The 13,854-nt window shown below is 38.7% G+C and overlaps 1 protein-coding gene across 2 annotated transcripts in view; it reads left to right on the top strand.

The window, feature by feature from the left end:
- The window catches only part of RNF11 (ring finger protein 11), a 36,306-nt gene extending 22,722 nt beyond the window's left edge, over positions 1-13,584 (top strand). Inside the window, exons 1-5 of one of the 2 annotated variants that reach the window (XM_063796184.1) lie at positions 6,427-7,932; positions 9,360-9,389; positions 9,475-9,515; positions 10,284-10,453; positions 11,479-13,584. In XM_063796184.1, the coding sequence (XP_063652254.1) occupies positions 7,884-7,932; positions 9,360-9,389; positions 9,475-9,515; positions 10,284-10,453; positions 11,479-11,650 (462 nt within the window). In that variant the 5' untranslated portion in view covers positions 6,427-7,883 and the 3' untranslated portion in view covers positions 11,651-13,584. 2 annotated transcript variants of the gene reach the window in all.
- The last annotated feature ends 270 nt before the right edge of the window (positions 13,585-13,854 follow it).

Genomic DNA, 13,854 nt, shown 5'->3' with positions numbered 1-13,854 from the left:
TCTTACATGTTATAGAAATTCCTGTATTTAAGCTTCTGAAATTTCCTAGACTACCTCTTAAATATGTTTTGATTTTTGGTCATGAAAGCAATGATTATACCACCACTGGAACAAATCTTTTTAAGTAACAGAAACCTTTTCCTGTTCTTTTCTAAAGCACTTCACTGAATTAAAGATTGGTGAGGAGTGTAGGTCAAAGTTTAAGTCAATCAGTAATTGAATATTTCCTGTTGTCAAAGAGTTAATAAGTTCATGATCAAATAGCATATGTAGGAGAAGACGTTAGAAAGATTTCAGAAACACTAAACTTATCCCATTCTCTTTGTGCTTTTAATTTTATGTAGCAATTCAAGGCCACCAATAGTTGTAGTCTTAAAAGCCCCTAAAAGCAGAAATGATATTACTGTCAAGAACTAGTAAACCATACATGAAAGATTTGTGGATTGTTTAGATTTTTATGATGTACCCCTGTTTGCAAGGTGGTGTTAGGTCCTATGAATTAGGAGTTTGTAAGTTTAGTTAATTGGCTGAGGCCCATTGTTGATGTGTTAATTTTTTTGTGAATTAGTTTTTAACATACGGATCCTGCACAAGATAAATTTATACCTTTAAACATTTCAGTTTTTTGGTATCGTAAATGGTGTTCAAACTTTTTATTTTGGCTTCCAGTTCATTGCTGGTATTTACAAATACAATTGATTTATGTGTGTTCTTTTAACCTGCAACCTTGCTGAATTCATTTTAGGAGGTTTTGGTTAGAGTCCTTGGGATTTTCTAAATAGGCTCATGTCTGTTTGTCTCTCTTTAATTAAAATTTTTTAGGGTGTGTTTTTGTAAAGCGTTAATATTCAGTTTTGGGTGTTTTCATTCTCAGACTGATTCTCAACCTGGCCCTCTTTCAAACTTTCACACCTTCTCCCTTTTCAACTTCACTCCCTTCCCCAGAAATCACTGAAATGACTTCTGAGCACATTGTCATTTTATCTTACTGATTCAAAATTATTATTAGATATGTTATTATACCCTGGAGGTAATAGAATAGTGCATCCAGAGTCTTTAATTATGTAGGACAATTGTGTTAGTGGGTGAAAGCTGTTAGGCTTTTGGATTCTTGCACCTACTTTTTATTGATTTTTTTTTTCCTCATTGTCAGTTCTTCATCTGCTGTTAGTGTGTCTGCCCTTAAAGTACCTCTTCCTACTTCTAATAATTTGGCATGTTGGAAAACCAGATACTCAAGCTCATCACAGTATTTTCTAGCAACTCCCAATAGAGAGTTCCCAGAGGCAGTGGCAGTTAAGTTGCATTTTCACTTGTGAATAAACTATTCTGGGGTTTAGATACATAGGTACTTTATATTTTTTTAAGTTAAAAATTTTTTAAAGTTTGGAACAAATTTGCTTAATAAAGTCAGTTTTAGCGGGAAATTCACATGCACATGAGAATCGAAAGAAAGAACCTTTAATGTTGATGTAAGCTTATCATTCCTTTTTCACATATACCTCACCACCTCCTCTGTGTTTAATTATCTGGACTTTTTTCTCATCCCTAGATTTTGTTTCTTAAAAATGTTTCTCCCTTAAAACATGTTTTAATGAACTCTGTAAGATCTAAGTTCTTAATCTCAAAGTAATCTTTAGATTGAGGAGTACTAAAATTGAGATCCACAGACCCTTTAAGGTCAGGGATAGAACTGCTTTCAGTGTGATTGATTTCCTTAGTAATCTTATGTGTTTTATTCAAAAACGTTATCTGAAATAGCTTTCATTGGACTGCATAAGGTTTCCATGGCAAAAAAAAAAAAGTTTTAAGAATCCGTGAGAGGCAATCCCAGAGTGAGCTCCTGTCATTGCTGCCAGAAACCACAAAGCCTTTTGAGAGTTCTGAACTCTGAGTCACAGAGTTCTGATAGGTATGTGGTATTGTAATTCAGTTGAATTTTGCTGTTGGAATATTTAGGTAAATTGTCAGACGTAATTAAGATTTGCGGCACGAAATGGGCCCAAATATATATGGAGTCTTGCTCTGTTGCCCAGGATGGAGTGCAGTGGCACAATCTCAGCTCACTGCAACCTCCACCTCCCAGGTTCAAGTGATTCTCCTGCCTCAGCCTCCCACCACGCCCTGTCTGTGATAAGATGTTTTTTTTTTTTTTCTTGAGATGGAGTCTTGCTCTGTTGCCCAGGCTGGAGTGCAGTGGCACGATCTCAGCTTACTGCAAGCTCCTCCTCCCGGGTTCACACCATTCTCCTGCCTCAGCCTCCGGAGTAGCTGGGACTACAGGCACCTGCCACCACGCTCAGCCTGTGATAAGATTTTTAAATAAAAATTTCACGGCTTGTTGCTATGGCTCATGCCTGTAATCCCAGTAGTCTCGGCTCACTGCAACCTCCGTCTCTCTGGTTCAAGCGATTCTCCTGCCTCAGACTCCCGAGTAGCTGGGATTACAGGCACATACCACCACCCCCAGCTAATTTTTTCTATTTTAGTAGAGATGGAGTTTCACTATGTTGGCCAGGCTGGTCTCGAACTCCTGGTCTCAGGTGATCCACCCGCCTTGGCCTCCCGAGTAGCTGAGGCTACAGGCATGTACCACCACTCCTGGCTAATTTTTGTAGGGATGGGGTTTCGCCATGTTGCCCAGGCTGGGATTGCGGGTGTGAGCCACTGCACTTGGCCCCAAAACAATTTTTAATGGATGATGCTGGGACACCTACATATAACCACATAGTTAAGTGAAGTTGGGCCCCTTTCTTACTATATGCAAAAATTAACTCAGAATGGTTCATACACCTAAATGTAAGAGCTAAAACTTTATAAACCTCTTAGAAAATATAGGAGCAAGTGCTCATGACCTTGGGTTTGACAAACTTCTTAGGATACTGAAAGTAAAAGTAACCAAAGTTGAATTTCATTAAAATTTAAAATTTGTTCTTCAAATAACGTAAAGAAAGTGAAAAGATAACCCATAGGATGCAAGAAAATATTTGGGCTTTTTTTTGTTTGTTTGAGACAGAGTCTCCCTCTGTCATCTAGACTGGAGTGCAGCAGCACAATCTTGGCTTATTGCAACGCCACCTCCCAGGTTCAAGCAGTTCTTGTGCGTCAGCCTCCCAAGTAGTTGGGATTACAGGTGTGCGCTACCACCGCCTGCTAATCTTTTTTTTTTTTTTGTATTTTTAGTAGAGACAAGGTTTGACCATGTTGGCCAGGCTGGTCTTGAACTCCTGACCTCAGGTGATCTGCTTGCCTCAGCCTCTCGAAGAAAATACTTGTAAATCATTGGTCTGCTAAGGGACTTGTGTCCAGGAGATAACAAAAAGATAATTTGCTATCAGAGAGGGCAAATCAAAATCACAATGAGATATCACATCTTATCCACTTGAATGGTTATAATAAAAAGATTAAGTTTAAGCAATGCTGTAGAGAAACTGGAACATTCTATTTCCCTTTTTAAAATGCACACTTCATTGATTTCCAGTGTGTTCAGAGTTACACAACCATCACTTACCAATACAGCTCTCGATGGGATTGTAAGATGGTGCAGGTGCTTTGGAAAAGTTTGGCAGTTCTACAAAAGGTTTTGCAGAGTTCCATTCATTGGTTTATATACCCAATAAAATGAAAACATGTACAAAAACTTATACATGAATTTTCATAACACTGTTATTCACAGTAGCTAACAAGTAGAAACAACCCATGTCCATCAGTGACTAAACAAAATGGTGGTGGACTATTCAGCGATAAAAAGGAATGCAATTCTGATAAATGCTGCATCATGGGTGAACTTTGAAAACATGCTAAGTGAAAGTCAAGCCACAAAAGACCACATATTAGTATGATTCCATACACAGGCATACCTTGTTTTATTGCACTTCACAGGGTTGTGTGTGTGTGTGTGTTTACACAACTTGAAGGTTTGTGGCAGCTCTGCATGAAACAATTCATTTGGCACCATTTTCCCAGCAGCTCATTTCATTTCTCTGCTACATTTGGTAATTCTTGTGCTTTCAAACTCTTTCATTATATCTTTTACGGTGATCTGTGATCAGTTTTATTAGGGTGGTCTGGAACGAAACCCACACATCTGAATAATGCTTATCTATGAAATGCCCAGAATAGGCAAATCTATAGAGACAAAAAGCAAATTAGTTAGTAGTAGCCTAGGGCCGGGGAGTTTGGGGGAGTGACTGTTAATGAGTACACTTTCTTTTAGGGGTAATGAAAATGTTCTAAAATTGATAAGTGATGGTTGCATAGCTCTGAACACACTGGAAACCATTGAAGTGTGTATTTTAAATAGGGAAATAGAATGTGAATTATATCTCTAAGGTGTTACAGTTAATGGAAGCCTTTCACCTTATCGTGATACTGTATTTCCTCAGTGCTGAGATGTGCTTTTTAAGGCTGGGCTTGGCTGCTCACTCCTGGGATCCCAGCACTTTGGGAGGCCAAGGCAGGAGGATTGCTTGAGCCCAGGAATTCTAGACCAGCCTGGGCAACATAGTGAAAACCTGTCTCTACAAAATGTATATTTTTAATTAGCGGGGCATAGTAGCATGGGCCTGTAGTCCCAGCTACTCAGGAGACTGAAGTGGGAGGATCACTTGAGCCCGGGGGGTCATCAAGGCTGCAGTGAGCCAAGATTGTGCCACTGCACTCTAGCCTAGGTAACAGAATGAGACCCTATCTCAAAAAAAAAAAAATATATATATATATATATATATACACACACACACACACACACACATTTATCAGGAAGATAGATGTGATGCTAGCTTTTACATCTCTGTGTGTAATTGTTCAGGAACTGCATCAGTGCTAATCTGGGGGTTTTTGTTTTGGTCAAGATTTCATGGAACATCAGAAGTAGAACATACATTGAGACCAACTATTCTAAATCCTCCATTTTATGGTCTTAAATGTCAGTCTGGCAAAATTCAGAGAAAACATTTCCCAGTAGGAGACTGCAGCTGGGAAGAAGGTGGTGCCAGCAGCAGCTTGTAAGGATATAAAGAGAAGGATCAGAAGAGCTGGCTCTTATTTCCTACTGGAGGAAAAGATACCGCTTTTGGTGACAAGCTGCATGCTTTAGCAGTGACTTTATTTTTCCTTCACCACAAACCAGACTTGTGCTATTTCCAGCCTCAGCACATTATTTAGGCACTTCCCCACTGCATTGTTTTCGTTTCTGAAATTGTATCACATTCCCTAAATTGAATCCAACTTTTAATGTAGTGCCCTTCAGACAGACACGTTTTACATTCACCTGTTTTGTGTCTTTCTTGGCTTAAACCACCTAAGATTAGGGCCCGATACATTCTTGACAACATCCATCATTTTATAGGTGCTTCATTTATATATTAACAAACAACCGGAATGCTTCAGAGATTTTTCGCATCAGATCAGACCTTGCTGTTTTTGGTGTTTGACCCTATCTTCTGGCCGGGTGCGGTGGCTCACACCTGTATCACACCTGTAATCCCAACACTTTGGGAGGCCAAGGCAGGTGGATCACTTGAGGCCAGGATTCGAGACCAGCCTGGCCAACATGGTGAAACCCTGTCTCTACTAAAAATAAAAAAATTAGCTGGGCGTGGTGGCGCGTGCCTGTACTCCCAGCTACTCGAGGTTGAGGTGGGAGAATTGCTTGAACCTGGGAGGTGGAGGTTGTAGTGAGCCAAGATCGCGCCACTGCATTCCAGCCTGGGTGACAGAGTGAGACCCTGTCTCCAAAAGAAAAAAAAAGACTATCTTCTGTCCTGCTTCAGCATATTTTATAACCCTGTCTTCCATTTCTATTCTACCCCCTTCCATGCTGCTGCATTTTTCCACAATGCATATTTTAATTTTAAATTATTCCTTTTCTCCTTTTCTTAAAGGCAGATGATTTCCTTTGGATTCTCGCTCTTTCTCTCTTTTGCATGCAGACATATGGAGAACTAAAGAAAGTATGAAGGAAAAGATTGTTTAAATTTATTTGAAATTTGCTTCTCTGTGAATTCCATCTTGAAATTTAAACTCACAGGGCAAGCCCATGTGTCTCCTAATCAACAACGAGGAAATGGTAGTTAGGTAAGACTGTATAAGACATTTAAGTAGATGATAGTGGAAAAGGGAAGAGAGGAAGTCGGAGGAATCAGGAAGGATGTCTATCTCCAGTGACTAGTGGTGTCATTAGAGAAGAGCCCATATATTAAGTAAGCCCTTATCTTGGTAAGTGCTTTACTTATCTGCTTATTCCTTACAATACTTTTTTTTTTTTTTAACAGAGTCTAGCTCTGTGGGCCAGGCTGGAGTGCAGTGGCGTGATCTCAGCTCACTGCAACTTCTGCCTCCCAGGTTCAAGCAATTCTCATGTCGCAGCCTCCAGAGTAGCTGGGATTACAGAGCTAAATGACTGCACCTGGCTTCCAACCCTTTATTAAGATAGGTATTTTGTCTGTTATGCTGATGAGGAACGTTAATGCTCAGAGATGTTAAGAAGCTTGCGTAAGGCCACATACATAATTAAATACCAGAGCAGAAATTCCAGGGAATGCCTGTACTCTTTCCATTATGTATTTTTGTTCATTAACCTAGGTAGGGGGCATAGAAATTCTGAGTTTGAGAGGCATGTGGAAGGAAGTATATTTGGTTTGGTTTTGGACCTATTGAAGTTCCTGTAGGATGGGTAGGTGGAGTTTTGAAAGAGACAACAACCCAGGTATTTTCACTTGGGAGAATGTTGGGTGTAATTTATATCAAGTTTTCCTTTTTGGTTTTATTGTTATTTAATCCAAATCATTAGCAGTTTTTCTTTTTTCTTTTTCTTTCACTTTGTCACCCAGTCTGGAGTGTAGTGGTGTGATCTCGTCTCACTGTAGCTCAACCTCCTGGGCTCAAGCGATCCTGCTGCCTCAGTCCCCGAGGTAGCTGGGACTACAGGTGTACATCACCACTTCTGGCTAATTTTTGTATCTTTTATAGAGACGGGGTTTCACCATGTTGCCCAGGCTGGTCTCAAACTCCTGAGCTCAAGCTATCCGCCTGTCTTGGCCTTCCAAACTGCAAGGATTACAGGCGTGAGCCACTGTGCCAGGCACATTAGCAATTTTTCATAGCATATCTACAAAGTTCTAATATGTATATAATGTATATTACAAGAACATAAGTGCTTTGATTTAGGTTATTCAGTTATATAATTATGTTGAGTCCCAACTGTGTGCCAGATACCGTGCTGAGTAGGTAGTAAACATTGGTAAGCAAAACAGACATAGCCCCTGCCCTTATCAGACTACCCACATAGCCCGGACACAGTGGCTCTCACCTGTAATCTCAGCACTTTGGGAGGCCAAGGCTAGAGGATCGCTTGAGGCCAGGAGTTTGGTCAGCCTGGTCAGCGAGACACTGTTTCTACCAAAACAAAAAAATTGCTGGGCATGGTGTTGTGTACCTGTAATCCCAGCTATTGGGGAGGCTGCAGTGGGAGGATTACTTGAGCCTAGAAGTTGGAGGTTGCAGTGAGATGTGTTTGTATACCTTTTGTCATTAGGTCCATATTTAGGCCCTGAAATAGGCTAATCAAAATATTTATTTATTTTTTTTTTCATTTGTTTTCAGCTGGGGACGAAACACAGTAGCTTTGCAGATATAAAGTGGGAGCACAACCTAGCACTGGCATTGGAGGTCCTCAAAACAGTCCCCAGGTTTGGTGATTCAATAGGAGGGCTCTTAGGACTTAGTATATAATCTTACTCACATCTATGATTTGTTACAGCAAAGAATCAAAGCAAAATCAGCTAAGGGGAAAGGTGCTTTGGTCTAAAGGGAACTAAGCACAAGCTTCCAAGAGTTATCTCCTAGTGGAGTCACACAGGACATGCTTAATTCCTTCAACATATATGAAAGGTTTTCTGCCAGAGAAGCTCATTTGGAGACTCAGTGCCCCAGGTACTGATTAGGCACCCACTGCCTAGCATATGACAAAATTCCTGATTTTCAGAGGGGAAGCAGGTGTTGAACATAAACCATATAGTGTTCGCAGATAGGGAATGGTGGGAACCACCCCCAAATCCATATCTTTTTTTGTTGTTAAGATGGAGTCTCTCTCTGTTGCCCAGGCTAGAGTACAGTGGCAAGATCTTGGCTCACTGCAACCTCTGCCTCCCGGGTTAAAGCAATTCTCTTGCCTCAGCTTACTGAGTAGCTGGGATTACAGGCGTGCACCACCACGCCCAGCTAACTTTAGTATTTTTAGTAGAGATGGTGTTTTACCATGTTGGCCAGGCTGGTCTCGAACTCCTGACCTCAGGTGATACGCCTGCCTCGGCCTTTCAAGTTCTGGGATTACACACATGAGCTACCATGCCCAGCCATCACATCTTTTAAAATTGTTGTTTTTATACCCCTGTCTAATCTTCTACTCACTCAGTGTCTGTTAGCCAACAATTGAATCAGGATTCCATTTTGCTGCCTAGAAAATCAGTGGCTGTCTAGTTATGAAACAATTGATAACTCAGATATCAAGCCATTTTAAAACAAGTATCATGGGAATTAAAATTTAAAATTAGGCATGTGTGGTAAGAAGGGTGAGGCCACATTCATCTTTAAAATATCAGGAGGTCTTAGTCATTTCCTTTCCTCTATGGTTTTCTGAACCATGTAAACTGAAATTAGATTGTTCAATCATTTTAAATATCTAAAAGATATATAGAGGGTTCCTTTGTTTTAACAAAAAAATACCAAAGGAGAAAATACACTCATAACGTGAATTAAAATATAGTTTTTATTTTCTTCTTTAATGTTTATTAATGTTTCCCCGTAAAGTAGAACTTTCCTTTTCTGTTCTGCTTTCTGTGTTCTCTACACGTATGTGAACCACAAGACTGAAGAAATCTAGCCTCTGAAAAACCCATAGTTGGAGTTTATTTTCTCTAAAACAGTTTAGTTATTTTTGTTTGTTAGGTTCAAGGATTTAAGAGACCCTTTATATTATCTTAGTCTTAAACCAATTTGTTCCCAGTTTGCGTGTGGATGACAGCTCATCAAAACTGGTCAACTAGGACTGAGGCTAAGATTCAGGAAGGTAATCTAGACTGGAAATGGTAATTCAGGGGTTGAAGAACTCAGAGCTGGCAGAGATCACAACAGAGGCCAAGAGTTTGTAGTATTCAAAGAGAAGCCAGAAAGCCAGGACCAAAGCCAAGGACAGTAGCACTTAGCTTAAAGTCTGCAAAGCAGAGAATCATGATGGGGAGAAACATGACGTTGGGGAGATGTTAGAATAATTTACAAATATTGGCATTTACAAAGCTCTTAGTTATCTCATGATTATATCAACTCTCTAAAGTGGGTGCTGTTATCTGCTTTATTCAAAGACATTAAGAGACTTGGTCCAAGCAATCACAGTAAGTAGCCGAGCTGAGACTGAAATCTTATAATTTAATTCTTCAGACTGAAAATCTCATCTTCTGAGATAGTAGTGTTTTTCAGACTGCTCTGTTGATTCTGAGGATTCTGCAAAGGTAACCAAGGTGAGGGCTTGGGGATGGGGAGCCTCATCCCTTCTAGGCCACACTCCATCCCAGCTTCATTCCATGAGTTGCTCAGTTTTAAATATTATTATAGGCCAGGCACCATGGCTCAACCCTGTGGCCCCACTACTCAGGAGGCTGAGGTTGGAGGATTGCTTGAGCCCAGGGGGTTGAGTTTACAGTAAGTTGTGTTTGTGCCACTGCACTTAAGCCTGGGCAACAGAGGGAGAACCTATCTCAAAAAAAGGTGGGGGTTATACACACGATTCCTTTGAATGAATTGTTTTGTTGTGTAAAAAATCAGTTGGATTAGGAGCAGCAGAATTCTAATTTCAGTATTGTCAATTAGTGACTGTAGGCAAGCTTGGTCCTGTGAAATGGGAAAGTTAGTCTTAGATAACTTTTAGATTTATTTTTGCCATAGTCCAGTCCATTTAAAAAGTTTTAAAAATTATTTTTAGAGATGAGGTCTTGCTATGTTGTCCAGGCTGGTCTCTTATCATGTGGAAATAGTTCATTTAACATTCCATGCCAGTTCAGTGAAGTCTGTGTTTATATCCTTTAGGCAGAATGAGAATGTTTTGGTGTGTGTATGTTTTATTCTAGTAGCTGAAGTTAAGGCAGGGTGAAACACAGTCATACAGCCAAACACTAGCCCAGCTTCCTACCCCTCCCAGGGCTCCCTTTCCCTTCTATCTCTGACCAAAAAATAAGCCCTCGAAAGGTTTTTAAAAAATAATCTTTTTCCTCTATATTTTAATATTTTAGGAACAAGTTCCAGTTCCAGTCTACCACCCAACACCTAGCCAGACTCGGCTAGCAACTCAGCTGACTGAAGAGGAACAAATTAGGATAGCTCAAAGAATAGGTCTTATACAACATCTGCCTAAAGGAGTTTATGACCCTGGAAGAGATGGATCAGAAAAAAAGATCCGGGAGTAAGTTTTAATTAATTTGTACATTTCAAAGTTTTATTTTCAGATTGCTTTTGAAAAATTTGCCTTTTCTCCTGCACTTTAGAAAGTCAGACATGTAATATATTGAAACACTTCACTTAATGCAAGAGAATGTTTAATTTTTTTTCATAGCTCTATTACTGGCTACTAACAAGAGAATGTTATGTAGCAATTAAGAATTTTCACAGGCCGAGCACAGTGGCTCATGCCTGTAATCCCAGCACTTTGGGAGGCTGAGGTGGGGGGATCACTTGAGGCCAGGAGTTCGAGACCAACCTGGCCAACATGGTGAAACCTCATCTCTACTGAAAATACGAAAATTAGCCAGGCATGGTGGCACACGCCTGTAATCCCAACCACTTGGGAGGCTGAGGTGGGAGAATCACTTGAAACTCTGTCTCAAAAAGTAAAATAAAATAAAATAAGAGAAAGTTAATGTTAATGAAGAGAGCTTTAACTTACAGCAACCCAGTAAGTAGGCTGAAGTTAGTGTTTGTGTTTTTACAGTTATTAAAATGAAAATTATCTTACTCTAGGATTACTCTAAATAGCACAAGGAAACAAAGTTGGCCGAAGTTAGTGTTTCTGTTTTACAGTTATTAAAATGAAAATTGTCTTAGTCCAGGATTACACTGAATAGTGCAAGAAAACAAAGTTGATCTAACTGATGCTTTTCTACCTAAAATAATCCCATTCTCCTTCAGGTATCTGCTATAATATGTAGCTGTTTACAAGCACAGCAGTAGACTTGATGCATATGTAATCCATTTCTCTTTGCTCTGTTGATTGCTCCTAAGTCCTGCAAATTCTCAGGGGATTGAAATAAGAGACTGTGGACAGATCAACATTAGGAAAAAATTCAGTTTGCATGCTTTGGCAATAAGATGACAGGCAAAGCATTCTGATGTGTTACTCAGATTAACACTGTCTTTAATGGGATTTAAAGAGTTTTCTGAATAGGACACTTCTGAAAATGCCTTCTGATTTCTCTCCATTGCTCCCAACAGGTGTGTGATCTGTATGATGGACTTTGTTTATGGGGACCCAATTCGATTTCTGCCGTGCATGCACATCTATCACCTGGACTGTATAGATGACTGGTTGATGAGATCCTTCACGTGCCCCTCCTGCATGGAGCCAGTTGATGCAGCACTGCTTTCATCCTATGAGACTAATTGAGCCAGGGTCTCTTATCTGACTTCAAGTGAACCACCATTTTGGTGGTTTTGATCTTTTGTCACTGAGCCCAAAGAGCCAGGGATTAGGAATTAAGATCGTGCACAAAAGTTTCCTTAAAATTCCTGGATGGCTGCAGATGTTGGGGGGAAAAGTACGTGATATTTTAGAAACTTAGTGGGAAAAGTAGGATGGTATTTTTATGTAAAGCCTTGACCCAATGTTTAAAAATATAATTGTATTTAGATCTTGTTATTGCTCCAGTACATAGGAATTGTGTAAAGTGTTAAACAGCAGCTGTATTTGTTTAAATTGTGTGTATTGAAGATTAGGAAAAAGATAGTAGTTATTTTTCCTAAATGAAATAACTTTCTTCTCTTCCCCTCCCCACCCGAATTCTTTTCTGAAGTTGCTGGCATTTGGGTCAAGGTTTTATTAAAAGCTACATTTTATAACACTGGCACACACAAAAAAGTAGTTTTAAGCTTGTTTGCACAGTTCTTTTTTTCCATTGGAAATGGAATTCATTGCCTTAGGTCTTTTTAAATAGTGTATTATTATCGTTGGGGCTGGCTCTATGCTTGAAAACCAGTTTATTTATAACCTGTTATAAGTGCTATATTCTGTTTGCAGTTAGGAAATGCAGAATTCAAAGTGATCTCCTAGCTTGTAAGCAAACTGAGATGCACTATCCCTTTTCTATAAAAAATAAGTTAATGTGTCAAGAAACCAACTCTATTAAGGTGGGGTTTAATATTACCCTTTCCTATGTGTTTTATCTAATTATTTTGGTTGTTAATATGGTGATAATGGAAAGTCAAGTTAAATTTTAAATATTAAGAATTCTGATTTATTGAGATTGAATTATGCCACCACGTTTATGTAAAAATGAAGGTGGCACCGTGGTGAGACCTAATGAGAAATAGTTACTCAGTTGTAAAAATTTTGATTTATTCTCTTTCTTCTGACCTCCTTGCCTCTTGTCTTGAACCATAGCAAAAGGATACTGCATCTCTCATTACTGTAGTGCTGAGGTTATTGAAGTTATATAAAACACATCTCAGTCTCTGTTTCTTGGAAAGGTATCTATTACATCCTGCTAGCTGACTGACAAAACTAAGCAGGGAGAATAAAGATAATTGTATTTTATGTTTTGCACACAAACGCAGAATTTGTATAACCGTATGACTTCATAGTTGTGATCTCAAAAAAGAAGGAATTTCTCCTTTGTTTCTTGCAGTTGATGTAAGAATACTTTAAATCTCTAGGCTTCTGAAGTGTTAGAGGTAGAGATGGTCTAGTAAAGATGTAGTAGTAATGTTTTATCCATTTAGCATGTGTTTATTTTTTCATATGTACTCAAAGGTGACTTATTGGTTCACCTCAGTGATATTACAGCTAAAAAAATCATTCATTAGCAAAAGGAAAAGTGGTCTCAACCTAACATCAGAAGTGTTTCTTATTATTATTTTATATTGAGTTGAATATTGAACTCTAACACTTTTCTACATACAAAACACAGTGTCATGAAGGTTATTCATAATTGCATTATAGAGGAATGTAGTATGTCATAAGTACTTTGTAAAGATTTGACATTCAACTGTAGTATCCATATGTTGCTTAAATTTCCTTATGAGCCCCATGATGGAAAGACTTAAAGATGAATTTGAGAAAAATTGAAAGAAATTAGATTATCAGGTTCTGTTAAATTGTTACATGTATCTTGCTTAAATTTCTGTTTATTAATTTATATCCACCCAAGTACATAAAGCAAATTTGGAGGAAACAACTGAAGTTGTGCAATATTTTCTGATAATTGCTTTTTTTATTCTTGTGTTTTCTACTTAAACATAATGTCTGTGTCATCAAGTATTATAGTCAGACTTTTCTTTTTTTCTAGATTGTTAAAATTGGCAAATGAACTTTTTAAAAAATCATCTTCCATGTTGCAGTTAGTCTTTCTTTTCATTACAAGTCTTTCACAGAAGTTTGGTGGTAATATTGAAAGAACTAGCATTGGGCAGAATGTGTCTTTTTTAGGCACTTTATATTCTCAACATACAATGTTAAGAACCATCAATTTTGACTTTTACTAAGTTGTTAAATAAAGTTATAATACAGCTGTGAAGGGCTAAAGTTAGAGTTGATTACATAAGTAAGTATTCCCCATATAATCTTTTAAAAAGTTGTGTATGATTATTTTAAAA

This window comes from Pan troglodytes, chromosome 1, assembly GCF_028858775.2.
Source record: "Pan troglodytes isolate AG18354 chromosome 1, NHGRI_mPanTro3-v2.0_pri, whole genome shotgun sequence".
NCBI classification, from domain to species: Eukaryota; Metazoa; Chordata; class Mammalia; order Primates; family Hominidae; genus Pan; species Pan troglodytes.
The sequence above is the reverse complement of the archived record's forward strand: the minus strand, read 5'-3'. Positions and strand labels throughout refer to the sequence as shown.